General features: G+C 40.0%; 2 protein-coding genes across 2 annotated transcripts in view; both read left to right on the forward strand.

The window, feature by feature from the left end:
* Positions 1-235: 235 nt before the first annotated feature.
* GLO1 (glyoxalase I) lies at positions 236-6,876 on the forward strand. Its single transcript, XM_039568217.1, has 6 exons — positions 236-351; positions 1,369-1,451; positions 2,650-2,790; positions 3,593-3,660; positions 4,540-4,629; positions 6,501-6,876. Exons 1-6 carry the CDS (start codon positions 271-273, stop codon positions 6,587-6,589), a joined length of 552 nt encoding a protein of 183 aa, XP_039424151.1. The 5' UTR covers positions 236-270; the 3' UTR covers positions 6,590-6,876.
* A 2,479-nt stretch (positions 6,877-9,355) lies between these two features.
* BTBD9 (BTB domain containing 9) overlaps positions 9,356-16,310 on the forward strand; it is a 112,416-nt gene continuing 105,461 nt past the window's right edge. Inside the window, exons 1-3 of the mRNA XM_039568216.1 lie at positions 9,356-9,440; positions 11,230-11,396; positions 15,714-15,924. Of these exons, the coding sequence (XP_039424150.1) occupies positions 11,315-11,396; positions 15,714-15,924 (293 nt within the window). The 5' untranslated portion in view covers positions 9,356-9,440; positions 11,230-11,314. The remainder of the gene's footprint in view (positions 9,441-11,229; positions 11,397-15,713; positions 15,925-16,310) is intronic.

Consider the following 16,310-nt stretch of genomic DNA (forward strand, 5'->3'; position numbering starts at 1 on the left):
TGTTGATCATAACTGCCCAGATATAGCTACTGACTAACAGCAAAACAAAAACTGAAAAGTTTGATTCAGATCTTGAGGGGCTCGCTATCACTTACGGAACGAACTGGCAGACCTCTATCTAACCCGCCACCTTCGCCGCACTCCTCCACCATCCCTGCGACGGAGCGTCCCAGCCGCTGGCGGGGCGGGGAGGGAAGGGCGGGGCGGGGCGGGGCGCAGCGCCGCCTTCCCGCCTCCTCCTCCTCCTCCTCTCGGCCCTCCTGTCCCGACATGGCGGCCCCCGCGGAGCTCAGCGGGCTGACGGACGAGGCAGCCTACGGCGCCTGCTCGGAGCCGGATGCCAGCACCAAGGTGGGCTGGGTGGAGGTGACGGGCGCGCCCCGCGGCTGTGGCGTCTGCTCCGCGGCAGCGCCGGTGCCCGCCCTTCCCCGGTCCCCTCCGCGCCTCGCCGGGCGGACGTGCGGTGCATGGGGGCCGGTATGGGGCCGGGCCGGCTCCTGGCGGGGCAGCGAGGGGTGGCCGGGCACGGAGCTGCTCTGACGGCCTGTCCGTCGGGCAGCCCGGCCCGGTTTGGGGGTGGCGGTGGGGGGAGGGGGCGGTCGGGCCGGGCCGGTCCCGGTGAGCCCCTGAACCCTCCGTGGCGCCCTCGGCCGGGCCCGCGCCTGGCCTGGCTCTGAGCGAGCGCTCCAGGGCGCTTCGGACCGTCCCTGCCAGGGCAGCACCAAAAAATCCGTCAAAACACCCCAAACGTTTTTACTTTTTATTAGGAGAACGTTGTGATTGCATTTTTTGGGGTTTTGTTCCGTTACCTGTGTCAGCTTTTCTACCATTCGTTTTTTATCCACTTGGTCGTTCACAAGCCTGTGGTATATAGTTACCCTTGGGCTTCGAGAAAATGTCCTTACAGAGTTGCAGGCTGCTTTTGCTGCCAAGATATAATCAAGCTTGACAGAAGTTCAATACCTGTGCCTTGAAATAATAAAAATAATGAGCTTAGGAGTCTAGGAGGCTCAATATTGAATATTCGTGTGTCTGTTGTCCTTGTGTGTGAAGTTGTTCATGTATGCTACAGCCCTATAAAAGAATAATAAACATAAAGATACCCTTCTTTGATGCCTCTGATAATATATGTTGAGTGATACCACTCATGGGTCTGTTAGTTTTAAACATTACGTTACAAAGACATACTTATTTAACACAAATCTTTATGTGTAGAATTAGGACAAAAGGTTTTATTTATATTTAATGTAGTTCTCTTTTTTATTTCTGAACCTGCTGGGTTTAGGTTCATTACTAACCGGCATCTCTGTTAATACCCATAATTCAATTCTGGCTGATGTATAAAGAATAAACCTTTTTGGTCCACAGGATTTCATGTTTCAGCAGACAATGTTAAGAGTAAAGGATCCTAAGAAGTCATTGGATTTTTATACAAGGGTACTGGGAATGACGTGAGTAGAATTTGCATGCCACAATAAGTTTGGGTTTTTCTCCTGTTCTTCTGAAACAAATTATTTTTTTTGGATGTAATTATACTAATTGGTCTAAGTACATAAACAATGCTGGCCCATCAGCTGATGCTCAGTTGGACAGTCTGGCAGTAAGCTGCAAATGAACTAATATTGGCCCTGACTAGAAATTTCTTTTTTTCTTAAATAGGTCATTCATTATCAGTGTCTAACTTGGTTACTTCCTCCTCACTGAGCCTGCAGCTAACTGGTAACTTTTATGACTGTGCTTATAATGAGGAGTCATTGTTAAAAATCTGGAAATAAAGTTTTCTGCTAGTTTTCAGAGGTGGCTTATGACTACCTCCAGTCACATGAGAACAGGGGAATAAACGGTGACGACAAGGTCCAAGCTCAGTCTTTTGGAGAAGGCTTTTGGGAGGCAGATGCCCTGCAGTAGCCTAACATGTTTATGCTGAGGCTTTTTGTGCATTCTTGGCATTTGAGTTATTTCAAAACAAAATGCTGTGTTTTTAAACGTCTTGAAATGAGTCCAGACTAAAGTAAAATAAATTACTTCCGCTGTAGTGAAAATGTGTGAAAATAAAAATTAAATACCTTGTAAAAATGAAATTAGATTAATTTTGCATGCCTACTTGTTCCAGTTAAATGTCCTACATAAAAACGTATGCCTTGTGTATTTTTAATTGATTAAATTGTCACATCTGAATGGGATTTTATCATTATAAATAGCTACTGAAACTGTAAATATATATCATCTAATGGTATGTTTGCTGTGTTCTTAAACTTTGGTGCCAATGAGCTCCCCAAAATGAGTAAGATTCAAAGTAGATCTTTTTATTCATTGGTGAAATTTTAAAGTGGTTAAAGGTTTTCCTGTGAAAATACAGGCAAGTAGCAGAGTGACAACCTCGAGATGCAAGCCGTTGTACTGACTTTTCTATTCAGTTACTGGTAGTTTGGTTTTTAAACATCTGATTCTTACAAATTTTGTAGGTTTGTAATGGGTTCTGGAGTGTTTTGATTTGATAGTTTAAAATGTAGCTATTTTAAGGTGTGGATTACAGAAAAGCAAAAATTCATGGAAATAATTTTTCCATAGGGGAAGCATCTTGGTTTATTTGCAAGCAACCTGACTACCCTTATAAGTTACTATTTCAAAATAACTTTTGCCATTTAGACTGCTTCAAAAATTTGACTTTCCTACTATGAAATTCTCACTCTATTTCCTGGGGTATGAAGATAAAAACGATATCCCGAAAGATAAAGCTGAGAGAACACCTTGGACCTTCTCTAGAAAAGCTACACTTGAACTGACACAGTAAGTATTTATATGAGAGATGACACTTAGCTAACAGTGATTAAACAGTATTGGATAATTGTAAATCTCGTTAGATGGAATAAAAATTTTAATCATTACTGTAGATACATCTTTACTGTCATGTAGCCTTACAATGTGTCTGAGGTTGGTTACTTAGAAAGCTTAATCTTCCTCTTCTCAGAGCTCTTTCAAACTGCTAGGTGAACATAAATATGAAATAGTACTTGCTATATTTTATATGCATGCCATCTGTGTCAGTAATTTAGGGAAACCCAATGTGGTTAGACCTTCCTTTCGATGCCCAAAGCATCCTAATAATGGATAACTATTGCTTTTGGAATCTAATCTAAAGGGGTATTAAGTCAAAACAGATGCTTCCTGTAAACAGGACAATTTGGTTAATGCTGCTAATCATTATAATTGTGCAGAAACAATCTCCCAAATGCTGTCTTACTTAACTCCAGGACCTGCTACTCTCATTTGTTGTTCCCCAGTGGTGGGTAGATACACTGACTTGTGCAGCAAAACCTTCTCTCTAATCTCAATGAGACAGGAGTATTTCTGACTCATACAGATGTAGACCCTAAATATTAGTGTAGGAATGTGAACATGACTGGAGTAGCCCCAAGACTGTCCCTGGAGCCCATGACTAGGGAAGGTTTTTGTAGTTTAATGAATGCAGCCAACATCAGAATTCTCTGGTTTCTTAGGAGAAACAACTTACCCTCCCCAAGGAAACTGAACATTTAGGATTTGTTAATTTTGATGCTTTTCTTCAATATGTAATAATTACTTCTTACAGCAACTGGGGCACTGAAAATGATGACAGTCAGTCTTATCACAATGGCAATTCAGATCCCCGAGGATTTGGTAGGTCTTTAGTCTTGTATTTATAGTTTTAAGCTTTGAAATAAAATGTACTAACTCTTGGAAAGAAGGGAACTTGCTTCTCATCCTTTATCTCTCTTCTTTCAACATGTATACTGTGAAAGATGATGAAAATAAATGAACCAATGTGTTTCAGAGTAATGAGCCATAGTTACACTCTTTATCAAGAATCGAATCTTTTGGCAAGCAAACACATTCTAATTGTAACTGCTGAATGAAGAACACCAGTTGTGCTTGTGTATTAGATTATCATGGTGTTTAAACTCATTTACGCTTGGATTTCCACTGTATAATCCACTAGTTACCCCTTTTAAGGTAGAAGGACAATTCCATTTGTCTGTAGCACTGAGGATGTATGTGGCTTGATTTGATACTCTGAGGTCACTGCTGTGAAATAAGTTTCACACTTGGTCCAGCCACTTGACATTTAAAGCTCCTGAATTGATTCTTAAGCTCAGGCCTTGCATAGCACTAGTGTCAGTCTCTGCAAAAACATCATTAATGATAAACTCCCTGTGCTGTTAAACAGAGCAAATAAAACAAAATCCTGTTATGGAGCTGTGCTTCAAGGAAGAAAATACAGATAAAACAGTTTGATTGAAAATCTTATTTTTCCTACTCTAAATAATGTTCTTGTGTAAACAACATAAGATACTTTAACTGTAACATTCATATTTAAAAGGCATTATCAAAAGACAACTCCTTGAAGAAGAATGTTAATACCCAAAATGCTCTTCTGGATTTTTTTCTTAAATAGTCATATCTCATGTGAACTGCAGCATCAAATACCGAGCAAACTTTTTCCACAGAACACCCAGCAATACTTACAATGTACTTCACTCTTTTTACTTTCTTGCACAGGACACATTGGAATTGCTGTTCCTGATGTCTATAAAGCTTGTAAGAGGTTTGAAGAACTAGGAGTGAAATTTGTGAAGAAACCAGATGATGGTAAGTCTTGTTCAGAAATGGAAGTAAATTTTTTTTCCTTGGTTTTAATATATTCTATCTAGTAGATCTTCCTGCAAAGCTGGGTAATGTGTTTCTAGGAGTTGCCACTGCTTAGAGGTTTCTAGAACCAGTTATCCCTGCACTCCCTTATAGAGTGGGCAAAGCTGGCAATAGATCCATCCCAGTAAAAATAATGCATCAGTCTGCTGTGTGCCTTCTGTATGCAGCCTGACCTTCAGTAAAATTCACGTGCTCTGTTGATGTCATAGTTTACATGTCATGTATACTGCTGCTTGGAGTTGTTACAGCATTTACTGTAACATGGATCAAATTCACATGGCACATGTGCTTGGCTCTTGTTGTATGAAAATGAGTCAGAAAACAAAATTGTTCCCACCCATTAAAACTGAGTCATTCTTGACTTTTCTGGTTATTTTTATGTAAATCCACCTAACACCTACTATACAACCTACTATTATTATATTTTTAACTGTTCTGTCAGCTTTGGTAGAAATAACCTCATTAGTCTGTATCATAATTGACTTGCATAATGTATAGCACAAATGTCTAGAGAGTATGTAAGCAAAGAATGTCTATGTGAAAATATCCCAAAATGCAGGAGTGGTGAGAAGTCTTGCATTTTTCAACTGGATTCTCTTTCATGAAAAGACCTCATGAGATTTTTAGGACTGAGGCATTCAAAAACAAACATTACTAGTAATTGAAAAGAGATTTAAGTGATTTTCATCTTATTCACTGTGTTCTCAGCTGAAGCAAAATAAATATAGCTGAAAGCTTAACTTGATTTCTTGAATTAAGAATAGATCTTGGTATTTCTAGTGTTTTAGAGTTTCTGAGCCTTTTTTAATTTGTCTATTTGTTAAACCTTGAGAGGCTTGAAATGAGAGTTGCTGACTTAGAGCTGTGCAGTGATAGGAACGAAAGTACATAGAAGAACAACCTTAGACTCTACATTGAGAGAATCACGGGAAAGAACTCCTGAAGCAGACAAAGGGTAGGGGCAGAGCAAAAGCTCTTCTTTAAAATTCAGAAACAAAATTGATGCAGCAGATGCCAAGGAGGAGAAAGTTTTGGGCTTCACGTTTGCAGAGCAGGCTGGGAGATCCAGTGTGGAGTTTATTTTCCTACCTTGCTGATCAAACATATATTCTCTCAGTTGTTTTTGTGACTAGAATATATTAAGAGCTAGGCTGGTTCTGTTACAGTGAATAACTTAATAGAGCAAGTATAACTGTGTGTGGTTAACACTTTGAAGATAACATGTTAAGCTGTGCTATCCTGATCTACTGTTGAAAACAACTTTTAGGGACCCTGTTTTAATGAATAATATTTTTTTCCAACAAACTTAAAACAATCCTGTCCTGCATTTCTCTACATTATGAAGTGATGCAAAATATACTGTAAACCACATCAGGGGTAAAAATGTTACAGTGAAATTTCAGTGTGGAGTCAGGAATGATGGGAGATGAACAGGGCAGAGGAACACAGGATCTTATACCAGCAAATCCAGTTCAAGAAAATATGTCAAAACCTCTCCGAAGCAGAAAAATATTTTTCTGAATTTTAAGGATGAACAGAAGCATATGCAAAAACCTTCAATCACCAAAAGATGGAATTCCAAAGTGTCTTTTAACTACTGCTTTGTTGAGAGTAGGATCAACAGTTTTGCATACAAAAATCTAATGCTGATTAAAAACTAATGTGAATGTGTTTAGAATTATCTGTCTAAATTTGAACTAATTCTCATGCAAAAGGAAAAAAGGAAAAATATTTTTCAAAGTAGTCATATTTGACATTAAGAACCAGTCATGTAGTCTTAACTTAAATCTTTTTTTTTTCCCCCCTAATAGGTAAAATGAAAGGACTTGCATTTGTTCAGGATCCTGATGGCTACTGGATTGAAATTTTGAATCCTAACCACATGGTGACTCTCACTTAGTTCTAGGGAAGTATACTGTGTAAGAGATGCCCACTTTCAGTCTCCTGGAGAAAATCTGTAACAGTGTTTGTGAAATTTGCTTAATAGAGAGGAATCAGTCATGTTCAGAGTCTCCTTCAAAACTGTCCCCCGGGACCTCACTTGGATTCCTTTTTTCTTGTCCTGTGATGCCACTGCAAATTGTTTCCTGTTAGGAATACTCAATCATTTTCTGGAAGAGCACTTACACAGATGCTCCGCTTGAACATTCATTCTGTTAATATTTCAATAAACACTGTCCAAAGATACATGACTAGAAACTCACTGCATCTCATACTGATTAGATTTAAACTAACCAACAACAAATCCTATGTTACTACTGATGAGCATCAATGAGGAGGAAAAAAGAAATTAATTTAGAGTATTTTTTTATGAAGTCAAAAGATCCTGAAGACTTCATGTCCTATCTTGTAAACTAGAAAATAAAACATCAGACTGACTTTGACTTGAGTAGTAGCATGCTTATAAAGTCATAATCTTGCTTACATTATTCCAGCCAACTCTTTTAAGGAGCAGCCTTAAACAGTCTTGCAACAAGAAATTCTGTAATTAAAATAAATCTGCCCAGCAGAAAGAATTCAGTCTTTCAGCTCAGCTCCTAACTGCTGACTGACAGCCAAGAGGAGAAGTCTCACAGTTGCTAACTCACAGTGACCCTTCTTAACACTAGGAAGAACTTGTCCATAATTTTTGTTTCAACAAAAGCCTGGGGCTGTGTTTGACTTAAATGCTCTGTATATTCTGCCTTAGGAATTTAATGAAAAAGAGTATCTGAAAGAACAGTTTCCTACTACTAGACATTTGCTCTGCCCTCCCAAAACAACCAATGGTACATACCTGCAAACAGCAGGAAAACATGTAGCATTTACATGTGTTACTCAAATTATTTGATTTTATGCAGTTTCACATGTTATAAACAGTGTAAATGATGAGAAGTTTTGAAATTCTTTTTTTCTTCCAACAAGGAAAGAAAAACCCTCTGCCTTGCCTGACTCTGGTTTGAGTAGCACTTACTTTCTTCAGTTATGTGGCTATCAAATAATGTATAGTGTAACCAAAGGCTAACAAACAGCGTAATGGCATTGCAGTTCCCTTCTCAATAAAGCATTGGTGAAAACTACATAAAATTTGAAAGGACTATGACGTGTTGCTTTGCTCATTGTTGAATTCTAGATGACTGAAAGGATCGCTGTTGTGCTCTGAGGATTCTTTTTTGAATCATTGTACTCACCAGTGAAATTTCCAGTGGTCCTTTCCTGTGGACTCTTCTGAGACCTCCCTAGTCCACCTGTCTCCTGGATAGTGTTGGGAACCCAATCCATCGCCCAGTACCACCCAGCAGGGAGCTGATCATCTAAAAACTGGGTGAGGCACGCCTCCAGGCCCTCTTGCAGTGTGCTGGCCCCAGACCGTGGAAGGACCCTGGACGAGCCCCCATCTGAGTGGGAAAACCATGCTATGGAAAGCCAGTGTCCATAAAGGAGACAGAGGAGTCCTGCAACTTTATTCGAATAAAGGGGTAGAGTCCACTGGGGCACACACCCTCAGCGTTTTCTTTCTCGAGGTTTTGGAGGACACAGCCACCCTCTATAAATTCATGTTGCCCTCCTCCTTTCCCCATTGGCCGAGGTACTAGGAAGGTACAGCCTTCCCAAACTGCCTAACCACATAATTCCCCCTTAAACATGTCATTTTCCCCCAAAGTTTCAGGAGTCAAACTGTCTGGGCTCTGTAATAAACCTGTGGCTTGAAGTTGGTAGAGACATTAAGAACTATTTCAAAGATACACCCATACCCCCACCCACTGAATTGTTTGGAAAGACATTAGCACACATCTTTCCTGTTACGTAGTCCAGTGGATAACTACATTAGTAGGAGCAGGCTATACTAAAGCTTGACTGCTTAGTAATCAAAACTCGCGCCAAGTATGTTGGCTAATCTTGTAGTGACCCTTGGATTTTTAGGTGCTTGACAAAGTGTAGACATGATTGATTATGAGGTAATAAAGACGAAAGTAGTAAAAAACCACTGGCATCTACAAACTAGTTGCAGCAGTATCACGATGTGGACATGGTATGGGGTTTTTTGAAAAAAACGTTACTGCTGCTTGTCATACTGACAACCAATTTAAACCAGTATTTGCAGATACAAAATCCAAGAATAAACTACTGAAGAAAAAACACTTAATGATAAGTCTTTTAACCTGCAACAATATTAAAGTATTTTAGACGTAGAAAAACTTTTGAAATTATTTCATGTTTTCACTGTTACAGAGCACTATTTTTACTTCTTCCAAGGAAGACTTATTTCCTGCTAAATAAAGCATGGAATTAAATAGCGGGTAGAGTGCTTTGCCTCTCGGAGGGTTAAATTTAGCTTCATGCAGTGCAGCAGAAGTCAGGCCCACATTCCCCGTTCCCGCTGGGAGAGGCTCTCCTGACGCAGGACACCAGGACACACACCGAAGGGCAGGAGGTACGCACGCTATTACCAAGGTAACAGGGATTTTGAATGTAGCCGAGGAGCAGCGGGCAGGGGCGGCGGGGAAGGTTAAACACCAGTCGGTATTTCAGTCCCTGTTGTCCGGCCAAGCGGGCAGCGCCGCTGTGTCCCGGCCGCCTGCGCTCCACGGCCGGAACAGGAACCGGGCGGCGGCGGCGGCGGCGCTCCCGGGCCCGGCGGGACCGGCTCCCGGTGGCGCCCGCTCGCGCGTCACACGCAGGCCGCTGCTGCCCGCTGACGTCAGCGCGCCGCCACGTGACGTATGGACGGCGGCAGGGCGGGGGAGGAGGCCTCGGCGGCGGCGGGGCCGGTGAGTCCCGCGGGCGGGAGGGGCGCGGGGGGCGCGGCCCGGAGGCCGAGCGGGGTCCCGAGGCCGTCCGGAGTGAGGTGCTGCCGCCGGAGGCTCCCAGCGGGCGCGGGCAGGGCGACCCTGGGCGGGCCGGGGGAGTGCCGCCGTCCGGCGAAGGCGCCGGACGCGTTTGGCGGTGAAGCGATTTCACCTGAAGTGCCTTTTTGTGGAGGCGAGGGAGGGGGCGGCCGAGCGGGCGGGGGTCGGTGGCGGCCCGGGTTACCCCGGGCGCGACCTTGGGCTCATCGCCGGCTCCGGCCGCCGTCTTTGGTCCGCGCCCGTCTCACCTGCCGCCCCCTCGTCCTGCCCCCGGCTGGCTTCTCAAGGCCCTGTTGTGGCTATCTAATTGGAATTTTATTTACTTAAAAATACGAATTCAGTATTCTGACGCTCTCGCGGTACTCAGTGTTTTCCCTGCTGCTTTGGTGTCGTAGTAGTTTAACCACTGTGCAAGTTACGCACTACTGTGATTCACTGAAATTAACTCTTAGAAGACGTGTTATCAGACTTCAAAAAACAAAGAAGTTAATGTTAACTTGTTAGCAACCTGCCGATGATCTCTCTTGCCGAGCAATGCTCTTTGCTCGTGCTTTTAAAGGGCAGCACGCAGACCTTCTTAAATCCCTGTGCTGGAATCACTTAAGTTTGTTTGTGTTTTAGGATTTAATTTGAGCCTCCTCACAATGTAGGTGTATTTGGTGTGCCTTCTGTTACAAATCTGTAAATCAGGTACTCGAACTGTTCTGTTGGGATGTTTACTCATATTTAACAAAAAAGGACCAAGAATTTTCATAAAAGGTTTTTGAATATATTTTGACAACACGGGCCAACACGATAATATACATTACTTACAGAGAAAGTATTTATATATTACATTTTGTTTCTCAAAACCCAGGAGATTTTCATTGTCACATGTCTGTTTTTGACTTGCAGGATTAAGGTGTGATAACTTTCTAGTTCATGCGACTACCTAAAAATATTTTTTTTCTACCTCTCCTCCTTTGTTCTCTTAAACGTATCCTTTAAAGAAGGTTAGAGTGACTCTTACGAGAGAATTCATACATCAAGGTACCATCTACTTACCAAATTAAATACAGTTTATTTTTCCTCCTGGCAGATTTGATGGGAAGGTTAACAATAATTTATACTTGTTGAGGAGACTCATTATGTCGGTTATGTATTTAAGCAAGTAAAGCCTCTATATTTCTGTATTTCCTCACCCTACAGTTTTGTTTCGTTTTCCTGTTTATAAAAAAAGCTTGTGCAAGAGAAAGATCTGCAACTGCCTTAAATCTTGTAAAAAAAACAACGACCAGAACTCCCAAAACCCTTAGCTAGCCAAGAACACTTGGAGAATTTTGGCTGTGTAGGGAATAATATGTGTGTGATACAGTTTGTATAGACCTGGTTTAATTAGGACACCTGTGTGGGAAAATGGGGTTTTCAGGGACGTTAATGCTGTAGCAGGAATGTCAAGATGAAATTTTTGTGGCTTAAAATGAACAAATGAATGGCAGTATGTTCTGTGATGGTTAAAAATATGAATGGTCAAAATTAAATTATGATGACTCAGAAAAGAAATTCTATTGCCGTATTCTAACGGTTTTAGAAGTTTTCTCATGAAATTGAAGGTTTCTAAAAGAATTTATTTCCACAAAGTTTGAATTGAGAAATACACATCTCTCTCACTTTCATCATAAGGCTTTGTGCTCATGGTTTCTGATGGTGTGTATTTCATGCATTGTTCCAGGAAATGGTCCAGTTGTTGCTGTGCAGCTGGATGTTGCTGAATAACGTTTCTATGAGCTTGCTGTTCAATCTGTCTGTTGTTCAGAATGGCGAAGAACCCTAATTTCCCGGAAGCCGGGAATCTGCCTACAGGCTACGTTCACTGTAGGTCTTCAGACAGCTTCACTGGTGAGTGGACCGATGTGTTTTCTTGAGATTTTAATGGTTTTGTTGTATGCCATTTTAAGCAGGTTAATTTTATATACATGTTAATAAATAATCTGCACTAATATATTGTTCTTTGTACTTAGCTAAACTGACTCCTGCTCTTCTGTCACAGGAAAGCGTCTGAGCGGAATGTAAAACGTTGGCACTACAGCACTTAAGTGACAGGAATGTGTTTGCAGATGAGCAGGGCATAACTTCCCATATGCTTTGAGTCAAAATATTTTTTGGTACTAAATTGCTGTTTTCGAATGCTGTGATTGGGTGGTGTGGTTAGTTACCATTAATGTTACCATCTGCTTTCCTTTTAATCCTTTCACAACAGAAGGGTTGGAGATGAGACTTGAAAGTTCTGTGAATTGCACTTACTCAAGCTTTCATATTCTGTATTTATAAAGTCATAGGGGTTGATTATGTTGTTTGTATTTTTGGCTACTAAGTATCAAAACTTTTTTGGTTTTCTGTCAATTTTCACTCAGTTTCAACTTTGTTATTGTTACTTAGAAGTACAAAGGAGCTACTGTAGCAGCGGTTCTGACAGAATTGTTTACACTCTGAATGTTGAAGTATTTACAGAAAATTTCTGTTTCCTGAGTTGTTTGTTTATTGTGCCTGAACTCGGGAGAACAAATTATTTTTTATAAAAAGACATATGTGTATCCATTGGAAATACAAACCATAGGATTTGAACCAGTGGTATGTTTGAACAGTAGTGTTACTGTTACACCTATTGTGTTCTGGGAGTCTGTGGTAATAGACATTGAAACTAAAGTAATACTTTGCTAGAATTTATTTACAATATATGAAGTAATTATGATGTAGTGAATTACAAAAAATTGAGATGCTACTCAAGTGCCATCCAATAAAGTGAGAACCAGTTTTTAGATAAAAGAGCAGTGTAAGAGTATTACATTTAAGAAAATTCCCTTTGTGTATTTCTGATAAAAGTATTATCTTGCTAGGTACAAACTAGAGGATGTAGGAATTAGTTGTTTTAAAGGTATGAAATTATTTGCTCAGTGTTTATAATCCAGACATACTTCATGAAAAAATTAATTCTAGCAATAATCTGTTTACTTGCATTTATTTCTAAAGTTTAGATGGAGGTAGGTATCAGTTATGTAAGCATTCTTCACTCACTTGATATAAAATTTTTCTTCAAATTATTCATGATTAATTTCTTATATTCAATCTTCTATGCCTTGTAGAAAAACAACACTTCCATGCTTCTTTGAAGCAGCACTGCTTTTCAGAGGATTCTTGAGTGTTAAACTAAATGAGGGAGGGAAGAGACTGAGTGCTGATCTTTCAGTGCAGCTTCTAGTTATTTAGTAAGGATGTCTTTGCTGTTTTGCTGTTGTTGCTGCATTTTCTAGCTCTTGTTTTTGTATCCTATAATATGTTACAGATTACTTACTGAGTAGAAATACAAGAAACTGAAAGCTTAGAGGGGGTGAAATTACCTAGTATTGCATGCTGCCTTATTGTAATACTAGGCTGCATTTTTCACATGCTCACTCTTGAATAGCGTGTCTTTCAGTGGGGTCAGAGAAGTGGTTTTGTAGGCCTTAGGACCTAACAAATGCCTTTTCAGACTGTTGCCTTTCTAATGGTGCCTTGAAATCACTGAGAACACTGTTTTGTTTGTTTATTTCTGTGTCATATCCAAAGCTTCAGCAGCTGACTCCTGAGGCAGTTAATTAGCTCTGAATACCTCCTGGAAATAGGTTATGGTGCTGGCAACAGGCTTGTAAATGGCATTTTCTTGAACTGCCAGGAAGAGTAAGCACCTGTATTCTCTGAAAGGGTGATGTTTGATGACAGAAGATGTCAGATGGAGCTTCAGGAAGGGTTTTGCCCAAGTTCTTACCAGCATCCATTTTTTTTTTTTTTTAATCATAGATGGCACTTTTGAATAACAACTAGAAAAATACACGTTTAGCTATACAGGGAAGTTGTGAGCTCATAGCAACTTGGCACAACTAAAGAGGTTATTATGTTTTACTTCCTCAAACAAGAAATGCACAGATTGCTTTAAGGGTTGTCTGAGTTTGTACCATTAATTAATCCAGCCTAGGAAGATATGAAGTCATGTATTATTTGGTCCTATATTTTGAAGGCAGGACTGTCTCACTGGTCTGCTTTATATGAAAAATCCACAATACAGACAAAGCTTGTGTTGGAAGTCTATGTTGGTGTGTTTCTTCAATATACTGGTGTTACCCATAGTGCACAGAAAAGGCATGAACGTGATTTTGTAAAGGTGACAGTGCCCAACACTTCGAGTCGTTCAAGCATTTGAAAGGCCTCCTCGGCTTGTAGCCATCATTTGAGTCCTGTATTTCCTGTGCTCAGCAGGTTTGTGTTTGAAACTGATGGATTAGAATAGTACATGGAACCAGCAATTCAGAGAGCATTACACATCAGAACAAATTTGCCTTGCTGCTTAGACACAGGGCGATTTCTAAATTTCTACTTTCATTGCTTGCTGTTGTTCAGCATCTTGATGTTCATAAGGACTGAACATCCTCAGTTACTAGCAAGTGTTCTCACTTCAGACTTTGCCCTCTTACATACAAAGATTCTTGTTTAGACAGAGGTTTATGTACCCTTGAGAGGGAAGTGTGCTTTTGATTTTATTTGTTTATTTAACCGTAAATAGAAACAATTTCCCTTGAGCTTTTCACCCTGTTGGCACATGACAACATCCACAGCTACTGAAAGGAAAGTTAATGTGCAGCTGGTGGCATTCCCTTCTCTTCACTACTTTTACAGTCTCTCAGTTTCATTCAGACAGTACCTGTTCTTATTTTTTAGAGACAAGAGTGGATTCAGGAAACAAAGTAGAATGTAGTAAAAACTGGAAATAAAAATAGATTTTAAGATTAAAATGTGCCAATATTTGTACATGAAGTATCATAAATCAGCTTACTCAATCAATAAAAGTTTAAACTAACAGAAGAGAGATAATACAGAGTTCCTTGATGATGTGTAATTCATATGTAGTTGGGTTGCCTGACTATTGCAAATGAAGATCAACAACAGCAATTATGGGTGTGGTATGAAAGTCTTTAAGGAGTACCGACACCTGAGATTGCAGCTGAGTAACAAATACATCTCTTTGTTTCCTCCCTCGGTGTAATAAAAAGTTTTCTATTTTGAGGGCATTTCAATTTTACCGTTGTCTATAAACTCTCAATCAATCATGTTGTGGTAAGTAGTATTGCTGGTAGAAATAGATGCTGCTGGGCTGATGTTGGTTAACCTTGCTTGATAGAAAGTAAATGTTACTGGAAGCATAAATCTAAATTATCTTAACTAATTGTAAATTAACCAGTGCAAGTGGAAGAAATAGTCTGTTACTATGAAAACCCATGAAAATTAATTTACTTTCGTGTCAGGATAGAAAAATGACTGTACAGTATTCTGTGTTCCCATGGGTTAGGCTGCCTTCAGTATCTTGGCCATTGTTCCTGGTTGTGTGCTGTAGTGGCTACACAAGCGTACAGCTTCTAATTCAATGAGCAGAGACAGCCAGTGGAAACCTGGGGGTTTGTTCCCATTTGTGCTGTGATCTATTACTGATTTAGTATGCTGTATTTTTCTTAAATTTTATTTTCTATTTCTATCACTTTTTTTTTAGTTTAAGTTGAAGTTCTTTGCGACTGTTTCCACAATATCTTGATTTTGGGTTAAGCATTTCCATGTGTTAAAAGTGCAAATAATAACCCCAAGTGCATCTTTTTGTTTGGTTTTTACATATTTTCTCATAGTATTTTTACAGTAGAACCTAAAAGTGTATTTCTGTCATGAATATTTGACTTGGAAGATTTACGTGTTAGGTGTGTGCAAGGTATGGTGTCATAATTTTCTTGGTGCTTGTGGTACCTTTCTTCAGCCCTAGGTATCTGCCCATTTTGAAAAGTTGCTAGTAAATGGAGCATGGAAGATGTCTCTGAAAATATGGATGGTTAACTGAAACAGCTAACTGATTTTTAAAGAAAAGTAAACCGAAGTGTAACAATAGATGCCGATATAAGACCTAAATTTGCCTGGAGATGCTCTTGCCATTGAGACTACAGAAAGCCTCTGTTGCCAAAATAAACCAAAACAAAGAAAAGCTAAAACCTGTTGTGAATGAAGAAGAAACAAAAGATATGCCTAATGCGTTAATCTATATTGTACATTACTGGGCAATCTCCTAATTTTATGATTGAGGTATTAGGGGGTTCTTCATATTTTTTGCTCTGTGTAATACTGCTTGTTTTCTTTGTCCTTTAGGCTACCAGTATCACCATCCCTCCAAGATGAGTAACAGCCATCCACTTCGTCCTTACACAGCTGTGGGGGAGATCGACCACGTTCACATTCTGTCAGAGCATATTGGTGCTCTAATGAACGGGGAGGAATACAGCGACGTTACCTTTATTGTGGAAAAGAAGCGTTTCCCGGCACACAGAGTGATCCTGGCTGCTAGATGCCATTATTTCAGGTGAAGTAAGGCTTTTTGTCAGGCTCACAGGAAATTTTTATGCAGATGAGATAAACATTATTTCTCTATGAACTTTTCAGGGTGTAATCATCTGTCCATTGAGTGTGACCTTTTCTGTGTGAATGTTTCCCAGCACATCAAATCATTTTGTTCAAATAGAAAAAGATAAATACCATGTCACAGTGTTATTCTTTTGACCTTCATTAAATTGGATTTTGAAGGTAGTTTCACAAATTCAAGAGAAAGATCACTTGAGAACAGGAAGGTACTACTGCAAAATTGTTTTGATTTCTCAGAGTATAACTGGTGTGCTTCTATGGAATATACTCAATTAGCAAGTTTCATTTTGATGAATTGGAATTGAGAAGAGGTTTGGCTGAAAAAGA

This window comes from Corvus cornix, chromosome 3, assembly GCF_000738735.6.
Source record: "Corvus cornix cornix isolate S_Up_H32 chromosome 3, ASM73873v5, whole genome shotgun sequence".
In the NCBI taxonomy this organism is placed as follows: Eukaryota; Metazoa; Chordata; class Aves; order Passeriformes; family Corvidae; genus Corvus; species Corvus cornix.